Source organism: Microcaecilia unicolor, chromosome 6 (genome assembly GCF_901765095.1).
Source record: "Microcaecilia unicolor chromosome 6, aMicUni1.1, whole genome shotgun sequence".
NCBI classification, from domain to species: Eukaryota; Metazoa; Chordata; class Amphibia; order Gymnophiona; family Siphonopidae; genus Microcaecilia; species Microcaecilia unicolor.
The window spans coordinates 26,733,397-26,745,825 of record NC_044036.1 but is presented as its reverse complement, the minus strand read 5'-3'; the positions used below and the strand labels follow the sequence as shown (position 1 = coordinate 26,745,825).

At 42.6% G+C, this 12,429-nt stretch overlaps 1 protein-coding gene across 3 annotated transcripts in view; it reads right to left on the bottom strand.

The window, feature by feature from the left end:
- The window catches only part of PRPF38A (pre-mRNA processing factor 38A), a 48,636-nt gene that overhangs the window by 27,031 nt on the left and 9,176 nt on the right, over positions 1-12,429 (bottom strand). For all 3 annotated transcript variants that reach the window (XM_030206489.1, XM_030206488.1, XM_030206487.1), the window contains exons 2-3: positions 5,461-5,620; positions 949-1,070 (exon numbers count right to left, since the gene is read on the bottom strand). In XM_030206489.1, the coding sequence (XP_030062349.1) occupies positions 949-1,070; positions 5,461-5,597 (259 nt within the window). In that variant the 5' untranslated portion in view covers positions 5,598-5,620. The remainder of the gene's footprint in view (positions 1-948; positions 1,071-5,460; positions 5,621-12,429) is intronic.

Sequence of the window (12,429 nt, the reverse complement as noted above, 5' to 3'; positions counted from 1 at the left end):
TTTTACTAGTTATTTTATATTATCCTGGCTGTTTGTGTTAACTTCTGCCTTTTTGGTATTTAATAAAGACTTCTTAAAAATTAAAAAAAGGAAAAAAAAAAAAAGTATATCACATAAGACCGCCCTTGACACGCCCACTCAAAACATTTCTCTTTCTGCGAATATCGGGCTTAAACGGGATTTTTAGGTTTTTAAAATATTATACAGTTTAAATGTTTTCCTGTGAGAAACACGTCCATCTACCCCTTGTGTCTCTTTTTGCCTGTTCTTTTGTTTTGACAATGAGCCGATTTGTACAAATACAATTCAAGACATCTCTGGAAAACTCTCCCTAGTTCTATAAACTTACGTTTATAACTTGATTGATGAGCTGCTAATTAGCATTAACCAATTATTGGCCATAACTGGTGCCAATCAGAATTAATCAGTAGTTACATGCATAACTGCACTGTCTGTATTTTATAAACTGTGTGTGCAAAATCCAAAGCCCATAAGTGCAAGGGGACGTGGAACTGGGAGGGGCATGTGCGGGTCAGGGGTGTGCCAGCACTTGTGTGCACAGATTATAGAGTACTAGCATTTAGCCACGAGCATTTACATCAGCCACTGACTTGGTGTAAAACGCTCACGCCTATAGTTGCATGTACAAGTCAGCAGTTACATGCCTAGTTGCCAATGTAAAATTTTCACTTCGTGCACGTTGAGGTGAGCCTGCAAGATACACACCATTTGCGCTCACTGTCTGAATATTTAAAAACAAAAACAAACCTTTACAAATTGCCCCTTTTTGAACGCTTTGCTTTTATGTCACCTTCTAATTTTTCCCCCCAACTTTACATTTTAACAACGTTTTCCAAATACCCTCCAATATCCTGACGCCTAACTTTAGACGATCTATAGAGAATTACCCCGTGTGTACAAAGATGTAATTAAAAATTAGTAGCATACCTCCATTCCTATTTTGGCTCTTTATCTTCCGATAATCATTGTACAGTGGTTCAAGGTATTTGTAGCAATCGGTGGCTGTGCCGGTTAGTCTCATATATAAGGCGCCCAACATTCTCACATACCTGCAGAGCAAATTGTGCACGGATACAAGGGATGAAAAATGTAATCAATTTTATAAGAAGGAAGCAGTTTCCCCAAACAGATAATGAAAATAGATTGCAATTTATAGTGTAGTGAAAAAAAAAAGTAGTCCTACATGAGCATAAGTTTACAGCAACTTACATGGGTTGTAATATTTATATTACAGGGTTTAAATTACATACCAACAACTGCCTGGCCATGACTTCCACTTATAAACCATTCAACTCAAATTAAAACTTATGTGGTCTTCCAGCTATAAATGATTCCTTGTCAACACATTAGCGTGATAACGTGAATACTGGCTTAATCACAAGGTACAACATTGGATTTTCCAGCTTAATTCCATACAACCTCATGGTCTCAATCTGAAGTTTGAATGGTGGTCTATATATTGATCAGTCCATTTTGGGTTTGTTTTCTTTTTTAATAAATTTTATTAACATAGGCATAATACAAGCTAATAACAATATCAAATGCAAAATATAAACTCCAAAACACAGCAAAAGCAACTCAAGGCTGTCAAGTGACTCCAAAAAGTAAACCTCCCCCCAATGAGTCTATAGGCTGATGCAATCGCGCAATCAGCAAAACCAGATCAAATAGAGAGGGCACACAACAGTGCAGAATGGTCTGTCACTCACGGCAATCAAGTGTGGCCCATGCTCTCTCTGCAACTATCGAATATGTCCTAAACTTTGTGAAAAGAAGGAATGTGCAGTCAACTTGGTCATCAATAAAATCCAACTTCTTCAATACTTGGTCTGTTGATGTGTGTGTGTTTGTTTCCATCGCAAAGCTATCAAGAGTTTGCTATCTTGCTGTAAAAAAGAAGCAAGTCATTTTGCGACTTCCACAGGTTTGGCATGGAGTAAGCAATAAAAGTGCTTGCCTGGAGTATTAAACCTTGGTGACCGTGGTAAAGAGATCCAGTATTGATTGCTAAAAAAGAGTCGCACCCATGGGAACACCCACCAAATATGATAAAAATCTCCAGTCATACCACATTCTCACCAACCGTGGGCAATACCCATTCGTTACATTTTATGAAGGCGGACTGGAGTATAGTCCCACTTATAAAGAATTTTATAGCCATTTTCTCCTAAGGGAGTAGCAATAGGAATTTTTAATAATTTCTGAAAAACTTTTCCTCAGGTAGGATAATTATTTGGTGAAGATCAACCTCCCATTTAGCAATGTTAGTATTGGGATGGAATAGGATAAGAGGGCCTGAGTGAAATCGCTCCCCTATGTGACCCACATCTCAGCGCTTGCTCACCTCTTAAATATCAGATCTCGAATTTGCCTATATGCAAAAAGGTAATGGAGAGGAATTTGGACAGAGACACCAAGTTCTTCCCAGGGTGTGAATTCTACCTCTTCCCATATTTGTTCTAGACTCCACAGGGAGTCATCTACCCACCGTTTATAAATGCCCCTATTATCTCTGCCGAGTCAAGCATAGAGAACGGGAGTAGAAAGGAAACACCACCGCTCTGGGAACTCCTTTGAACAGTGGGTTAACCAGGTCAGGAAAGGATGTCTCATTAATCTAGGTAGTTTCTGAGCCAAATCTAAGGCCTGTTGCCTAGGAAGCCACTGAGCAGCCCATAAAGGGATTCCCCCCCCCCCAGGTACTCGTTCCATATTAAACCAGGGCTGCGGTGTTCCTTGCAACCATTCCATCAGTAGAGCTGAGCTACTACATGAGTTCAAAATTGGGGACACCCATACCACCTTCCTACTCACCTTAGGGGGCTTCCTGGATCAGATATAAAATGAAAGACTTTTTAAGTTTAACAAAAAAACTTTTTTGGAACCAGGATAAGGAGGGCTATAAAAAGGATATAGCAGTTTAGGCAATAGGATCATTTTCACTGTGTGGATCCTCCCTAGCAAGGATAGATTAAGGCCTTCCCAACACTCCAAGTTACCCACTCAGTTCCTGTAGGTACATCAGAAAGTTAAGAGCAAAGAGGTCCAAGAGGAAACAAGACACATGCACTGCCAGATACTTAAGAGATTTATCCACAGAGTGAAAGAGACATTTATTCTGAAGTTCCTGTTGCAAAGGAGAGGTAATAGTTAAATTTAAGATCTCAAACTTGCCCATATTAGTGTGAAAGCCAGATACTGCACCAAAATTAGTTAACGAGGAGAGCCTGTGGTAAGGAGATATCGGGATCTGTCAGGGAAATCAAAATATCATCAGCGAACAGCATTATTTTATGAGATTCACCCCAAGTGGGACTCATTATAGTGTCATTAAGCCGAATGGATTGTGCCAAAGGCTCAATAGAGAGTGTAAAAAGTGGTTGGGGGGGGAAGAGTGCACACCCTTGTCTAATGCCCTGATAGAGTTCAAATTCTGGTAAGTACCACTGAAAGGGTGGCTAGGGGTTGGTTACATGAAGGAGTGATCCAGCCCAAAAAGTTGCCAGATGTACCCAATTGACCTAAATACTGCAAAAAAGAAAGGGCCAATACACCCAATCAGAAGCCTTTTTGGCATCAGTGAGAATAACATGGTGGGATCACGATTGATCCGCAGTATGTATATCTCCAGCTGTTTTAGGTTCTAAGAGTTTTTTGCCGACATCATGAGCAGTTGTTTTAAGAGCTTTTTGCCGACATCATTAACTGTTTTACTGTTTTGCATATCTGCTTTGGCGGAGCACTACCCTGATGCAGGACTCGAAAACACTGGTCATGTCGGCAGTAGGTCCAAATGACTGAAAAGCTAAGTATCCTAAAGCCAATGGATTATTGCACTGATTTGCAAGGTGATGAATAAGTTATGCATTTGAAGAACACAGATATGGATAAAAATTGATTAAAAAAATGATGAAATTTGGGAACCAATGATCAAAAATAGTGGCAGTGAACCGTTTGCATTATTTGACTCACTTTAATTAGACCACTTCAGAAGGTCCCATCAATATTATAAGCAAATAGATGGCGTTGTACGTCACACTACCACTCCAATGTGCTGGCAAGGAACCATTTATAGCTGGAAGACCACAACTTTTGATTTGAGTTGGATGGTTTGTAAGTGGACGTCATTTGTCAGGGAGTTGCTGGTATAACTTTACAGCAGGCATGAACCCAAACTAGCTGCTGATGAGATAGTCTTGATGTCCTTGATGAGATGTATCAAAACTCTGCCCTGGACAAAACTTCCTGAGCCTATTAAAAACTAGAATCCTCTAAATATATTAGTAGGTGGTGGTAGAAGTAGCTACTATACACTCATTATAAACACTCCTACTGCTGAAAAGAAGGAAACAGCATTATCAAATTCCTATATCCACGTACTTAGGAACCACACAAGTAGCACTAGGATTTTTAAATATATAGGAACTAGTAAAAAAGCCCCGTTTCTGATGCAAATGAAACGGGGGGCTAGCAAGGTTTCCTTCTGTGTGCATGTGGGAGTGTGTGTGTCCCTGCCCTCTCTCCCTTACCCCGTGCTCTGTCCCCTCCCCCCTCGGAGTCGAGTCCTTCAGTGTTAAGTTTCCTGCTGTGCTGTGTTTGTGTTACAGAGATAGTGAGGGCTTCTGCCCTCTCTGCCCTCCCCCCTCTGAGTCCTTCACTGCTTTGCTGTATTTTCCTTCACTGACTGTTTGTGTTACAGAGAGGGCGGGGCAGACACTCATGGGGAAACCGGATATCTCTCCCCCTTCACACTTCCGGCTGGAGGCTTCATAGAACGTTGGTGTTGCCTTTTATATAGACAGATTAGGTATGCGGCTCTGGGAAAAAGCCTCAAAGTGCAGCAGGGTTGCTCGGCAACGGGTGATCCAGGTGAGGATCGACACCTCATCATAGGCTGCAAAAACCCCAAACTTTGCTCACTTAGGAATATGATACATGCTCCAATTTCCAAAGTGAGCAAAGTTTGGGGTTTTTGCAGCCTATGATGAGGTGTCGATCCTGAGAAGGCTAGTGATTAGTCACCTGGATCACCCGTTGCCGAGCAAGGTTACTTTTAAGAACCCTGCGGCACTTTGAGGCTTTTCCCCAGAGCTGCATACCTAATTCCTATATATTTAAAAATCCTAGTGCAACTTGTGTGGTTCCTGAGTACGTGGATATAGGAATTTGATAATGCTGTTTCCTTCTTTTCAGCACTAGGAGTGTTTATAATGAGCCTATTAAAAACTATACAGCAGTGTTTTAATGCTAAACTACTTTGCACAGAACAAAAGTCTCTCTTTACTACTGAGTGAACCGATGTGAAAAATCTTTAGCATGCACAAGTTTCACAGAACCTGGAAACAAACCAAAGTAAGAGACACCCAGACATTTTCCTGCCTCCAACACACACAAGAGTTATTAGATTTAATAAAAAAAAAAAAAAAAAACAGGTCTCACTTGAAATCTTCATTCTTTATAAACTCAACAATGATATCCTTTTCCGGCTGGATCTGCAGCATTTTCAGGGTCAAGCACAGGAAAGGGGTAGGTTTTATGTTTCCACCATAAACACCACCAACGAATTTCAACTCCATGGCTTTATCTACGACAAGTTCAGCTGTAGGAAAAATAAAACATTTGCAAAAGGACAGATGTGAAAAGAAACCTGAGTTCTATTTGCACAATTTTGACCTGTGGGATGTTTAAAAAAAAAAAAAAAAAAAGACAGGGCTGGTTCAAGGCTATCAGGAGATGCTGGTTTGATTCTGCTCCGTCATCTAGCTGGTGATGCTCCTATGAGAGGAACCTCTTATTGGATTCTGGAGGAGAAATTCAAACCAGAAGACAATTCTGATTGAGCTGAAAGCCTTTGGGGAGGTGGGGGGGGGGGAGCAGGGAAGGAAAGGAGGAAGAAAAACATTTGTTACAAGGTTAAATTGATGCACCAAGTTCCAAACATAAAAGCAAATAGGAAAGACAGCTGTGATTTCATCAAGAATTAGTTTATTATAGAACTCAGGCTTAGATTATAACTGTCAAATATTTTTTTTTAAAACAGCTTTGATAGCTTTCCTCATTTAACTCTTCTTTGTTTGCATTAGAGTACAACTACCCTATGTGACAGAACAGCGTGTTTTAAGCCTGTGATAATTGTTTTGATATTTTCCTGCAATGTATTTCTCTAGTTTGGCCAACAGGTAGCGCATGTTTATGCTTAAAGCTGTTACACAGAACTGACCTCCGTCTTTAGTTAACACAGAGAAAGGGGAAGTGCCTGCAGTGATGTAGCCAGCTATTTTCAAATGTTGTTGTTCTGGGCTCTGATTGGCCTGGAGTTTGAAGTTACCCAGGAGCGACTGGCTTTTGCTTCAGTCTTAGCCAGGAAAAAAGAGAGAGTAGGATCTCTCTGCTGAGGCTCTGTGAACAGTTATATGTTCTGATCTTCCCAGGTACTACTTAGATAGTATACAAATGTTTAGTTAGTGTTATAATTGATCCATATTTCAGTTACCAGTTATTGTTCTGCTGACTGAAAACTTGAACAGTGAAACAGAAAAAGTGCAGACAATAAACAATATTAGTTTGTTGCCTCTGCCTGTCTGGACTGATAAAGAATCCTGGTGGTTTGTGTGTCAAGTCTGTGAGTGCTTTCTAAGAACTTTTGGACCATTGGGAGCGTGGCCCAGTAACCTAGAAATCACCGGGTATTATTTGAGAGTGGGAGACTTGCCCAGAGGCGGTTGTGACCCAGTCGGTGGAAGGAGGGTGCTAGTATAGAGCACAAGCAGCAGGTGCAGAGGGCCCGAGCTGTGCTGGGAAAAGACTACTAACTACTACTAATAGCATTTATATAGCGCTACCAGACGCACACAGCGCTGAACACTAGACATAGAGAGACCCTCTAAGTGGCCGCGGGGTAGCCCCAGACGGGTGGCTAGGCCTTTGATGACACCCCACATTACCTCTCACAGTGGTGAGGTTTTACAGGTGATACGCTCTCTGACATGAAAAGATATGCCATAAGACCCCTCAATACCATCCATCCAACTTCCTTGATCAAACAGGAGTCTGAATCTAAATTAACCCCAAGAATTAAATGTCCTTAAGTCATTAATCCTGAACAGTGATAGAACATACTTGTCAAATCAAATCTGGCTCAATTCAGAAGTGACTAACGTTAACAGGGAAGACAAGGGAAATACGTATGAGGCTATACAGGGGGGGGAAGAAAAGACAATGAGAAATATTTGGAAGGGCAAAAGCACAAAACTCGGTCTAGGTAATAAAATTCCAGATTTCATAGCTCTGATGATGGAGACAGATCTAAGGAGAAATTGGGTCTCACCTTAGTCCTTCCCACTATCCCCGAACCTGTGAGGATAGTTGTGTACATCAATCAGCAGATGGACATGGAGAACTGAAAACTGAGTCAAGACATATCTCTCTTAGCATCCGGTCTAGATCTCAGGATTTACATAGACAAGCAGTAAAAATAAACTCAGAATAAACACTAACCTAACATTAGACAGACGAGCAAACATGTGTAGACCTCTCTCATCTCTGGACAACTTGTAGAGAAAGATATGCAGGAAGCACCATGCAAGGTGACAGTCCTTATTTGACTTTGTAATAACAAAACATCTCCAAAACCTCGGGTGGGCCTCTGGAAAAGTGGGAAGGACTAATGGAAAGAAAATGATCAGGTGAGACCTAATTTCTCCCTCTATTACGTAGCTTCCCACTATTCCAGAACCTGTGGGATGTTTAAAAGCAACCCCTAGAGTGGGTGGGATCCTGGCACTGCCACCCTGAGGACCGAAGCCCCAAACAATGTCCACCCTGGGTCAACTGATGCCGTTGGGCTGACTGGACGCTCGTCAGCTCTGCTCCTCCTCACCCGCATTTTAATCTACAAATTGAAGGACCCCCCGGACCTCCTCGGGAGCTGCGACCGGGTCGGATTGTTGCCTAGTGTACCTGCGTCAGGCTGGACAGGTTTTTATAGCCATTTCATATACGAGTGGCCCTCGAGATCTTATCGCCCGCAGCACCTCAGTCTTATGAGCATAATTTAGTAGTTTGAAGATTACTACCCTGGGCTTGGCTTCCGCTTGTCTTCTGGGGCCCAGCCTATACGCTCTCTCTATTCTCAAAGGGCCTACTTCAGATCGCAGCTGCAGCGACTCTACCAGCCAGGTTTCCAGAAATCCTCGCAGCTCTGGCTCCAATATAGACTCTGGTAAGCCCAATCTTAAATTACCTCTCCTAGATCAGTTTTCCGTGTCATCTATCTTATTTTTTAGCTCCTCCATTTTGGATTGCAAGGTGGTGTTCACTGTGTGCATTTGCTGCATGCGGTCTTCTAGGTCTGAGACTCTCTGGCAACAAGCCGCAAACTCTCCCTGTAGTGATTCCATTCACCCATCCAGCGTATCCAATTTATCCGTGATGCTTTGGAATTTTTTGTCTAGAGAGGAATCTACTGCCTGAGTCACTTCCGAAACTATTTCAGCCACCCATGCCGAACTCACCGAGGCTGACCCATGTCCATCTGCATCCACCATATTGTGCGCCTCCGACGGTCTCGATTTCTCCGACTGCTTTTTCACTGATTTAGAAGCCATATCACTGCTTTCTGTCCAATTACTGGTGCCTCAGGTCACTTTGATGTTCTCCCCTTTAGTGGCGAGGTCGGATCTCTCAAAATCTTGCAGTTTTATGGCATTAAGGGGATCGAGGTTCGGGAGATCCTCTCACCTATGTCCGCTCCTCAGCGCGACATCACGTGGCCCTCATGGGCTTACACTTAAATAGAGGGGATATCCCCACAAAGTAATGCATAGGGCATTAAAGCGGTCATACAGTATATATCACTTGTGGTTGTTTCAAAAGACTACACCGAAAATTCTGGAGCCCAAACTGACACGTGTCTTGCCGTATGTTTCTTCTTCAAAGTTGATTAGGCAGATTATAAGAAAACACTGGTCGATGTTGAGTTTGCATCCCAGTTTAAAATTTTTACTCCGGTTTTCATACAGGCAGGGACAAAACCAGGGAGAAAAAGGAGAAATTAGATCTTACCTGCTAATTTGCTTTCCTTTAGTCCCTCCGGACCGGACCAGGATTGGACTGATGGGTTGTGCTCGCCTACCAGCAGGTGGAGACTGAGAAAAACTCTGACTCTTGAGAGCCAATAGGAGCCCTGGCCATGTGACCTTAGCCTCAGTATTTGAATAACAAAGCAGGAAAGAAAGACCTTCTGTGCCATATGGAATCCTAGCAGCCACAAAGCACTCGGCAATGCCAAGTATCAGAGCTCACCAGCAACTCTCACCAGAGAAGTGGTATGGCCCGATATGTATTACAGCTCACCAGCAACTCTCACCAGAGAAGTGGTATGGCTCACTTGTACTATAGCTCACCAGCAACTCTCACCAGAGAAGTGGTATGGCTCACTTGTACTATAGCTCACCAGCAACTCTCGCCAGAGAAGTGGTATGGCTCACGTATAATATAGCTCACCCACAACTCTCACCAGAGAAGTGGTATGGCTCACTTGTCTTATAGCTCACCAGCAACTCTCACCAGAGAAGTGGTATGGCCCACTTAAGATTTTATATATATTCCATCAACTGAGCTTACCAGCAACTCTCACCAGAAAAGTGGTAAATCATATTTAAGGTTTTATAGATATTCCAGCAACTGAGCTCAGCCACAACTCTCACCAGAGAAGTGGTATGGCGTATTTAAGGTTTTATAGATAGATTCCAGCAATTGAGCTCACCAGCAATATAAACCAGGTAAAGTTCTGTATATATATAGTATTGTTCCACGAATCGTAAAGGAATGAATACCCTTCCTACTGAATACACTTTCTACTTAATAAAAGAAGCTAAAGAGTAGAGAGAACATGGGAGGGGCCTGGTCCGGTCCGGAGGGACTAAAGGAAAGCAAATTAGCAGGTAAGATCTAATTTCTCCTTCCTTAGCGTCCCTCCGGACCGGACCAGGATTGGACTGATGGGAAGTACCAAAGCAGTAATCTGAAGGGAGGGACCCTATGAAAACTGCAGAGAAATGCTCATGCTGCATAGGCCACCTGGCGACAACTAACATGTAGTGTGACCCAATGAGAAAAATAAAATGAAACTAGGACTAAGTTGCCAACTTATCAATGTGCACCGAGAGCACCAAAAATCGCCATAGTAAGAATAGAGCCCGCTTCTGAAGTTGTGGAATATGTTGTAATACGCTGTGGAACTGCCCTCTCAGCGAGAAGAGAAATAGACATTCTCATTTCCTTGATCCTTCGCGATATAGCGGGTTAGAAACAATGAAAGACTTTTACGCCTACTGGCTAGAAGGACAAAACCAATAAGAAAAAACCGATTGGGAAAGGTGAAAACTTTAAACTACAGCAGACCAAAAAGAAGTTACCAACCGTAGAAGTATTCCACACATAGATCTACTTGCTGCAATGGTTACTAGGAAACACTGCTTGAAGAGGAAAACTTTATAGAAAAAATTATGGCTACTAGAAAACAGAACTTTAAGAGTCTGTTCACCTAGTTGGTGGACGAAGCGGGGGGTACAGGTGCAGGACTCCTTTAAGAAACCGCTTTGACAGTGGATGCTGCATAAGCGTGCGGTTGTCAACAGTATCATGCATCACTGATAGAGCTGCCAAATGAACTCTAATGGATGAGTAAGACAGACAAGGTTTCGCAAGATGCAGAAGACATTCCAAAACATGCAAAATGGTACTGTTTGTGGAATGAAGTGGCGAGAGGAGCACCACAGAGTGAACTGTCGCCACTTTGATTCATAGGACTTTAATGTAGATTTCTGTCTGGAAGCAATTAAAACTTGAAGTACTTCCTGCGAAAATATCAAAGATGTTGCGGACCCAGTAACCACGCCATAAGTTTGAGTGACTGGGGGTCCGGATGTAGACGGGTACCTTGGTTCTGCGTAAACACCTAGTGAGATGACGGAAGAAACGCATAAAGAAGGTTGAAAAACCCTTGCTGGACGTTGGCATCTGTCCCTGTCTCCGTCAAGACTGTTGCTGAACGGAAGAAGCAAGAAATGTTCGTGAGCCTGAAGGCAAAAAAAAAAAAAAAAAAGATAGCCCTGAAGTGTCGCAGTGAGGAAGTAAGGCTGAAAAAATGAGAGTCCATTCACCTAAATGCAGGGTGACACAACTAAGAAAAAATGCGTACAAACTCAAGAGTATACTCTTAACTCCTCCTTGGCGGAAGACATAACCCATTGCCATGGCAAGGACCAACATAGCTCTCTCCGCCTTGTTTGTCAGTAGGGAAAACAAAATTCACCCGAAGGTAAAACGAATTGCTGAGGCCAAGCTTCTGCCAAAACGTGTACTGCACGAAGCATCCCAATGACAGAACTAAGGTTCTTGAGATAACTAGATGACACTTAAATAGCGCAATAGGATGAAGGAAAATTCCTTCTTGTGCATTAGAAAGTAAAATTGCATTCCGCAGAATAGAGTGAGGAAATGGCCGAAGGCCCAAGGTCACCAAGAAAAATATAAACTGGGATGTTTCCAGAGGAGACAAAAGACTGTGCGCCAACCTGACTAAACAAAGAGAAAATCAGAGATATCTGATGAGAGATCAAATGAGAGGCCTGGCTACAATCACCACCCAACCTAGAGACTGTAAGAAATGCAACACCCGGTGCGTGACCTGAGAACTCTGCTGATAAGACTTTCTCCAATTAGGCAGTCGTCTAGGTAAGAATGAAATGACCCTAAGAGCGCAATGAACATCCTCTTAGATCTATAAAAAAACGGAAGAGAGAGTACTGCTGAAAATGACCGGTTAATGCATAAGCAAAAAAAAAAAAATTAACCATTCTCTGGATCCTGAGGAGAAGAGGAAGGGTGACCAAGGACACCAGTGAAATAGGGCTACAAACTCCAACCCTATCTCTATGGCGTTCCATAGTTGGGTAAGTTCTGAATATAGAAAGTTCTGAATATAGGAGTCCCCCTATAGGAGTCCACCAGCTATGGCAGTACGCTCCGGACAGAAAAAAATTGTCCCAGTATGAACGTCTGAGACACCGGCCTGTAATTTCTTGGATCTCCCTAATCCACATACCACTAATCCACGTACCACGGTCATGCGTCCTCCCTCACTGATATGTAGATTGTAAGCTCCTCTGAGCAGGGAACATCCCTCTCCGCTAATTTGTACAGCGCTGCGTAACCCTAGTAGCGCCCTAGAAATGTTAAGTAGTAGTAGTAGTAGTACCAGACTCACACCCAATAGATATGAATGTTGAGCTTGTTTCAGGTTAAAACACCGAACCTAGGCCCAGGGTCCCCAGTATTCTTAGTGGTGAACAGCCATGACAAATATTGTATGCATTAGTTTGCAGAATTACTGCACAGCCTTGC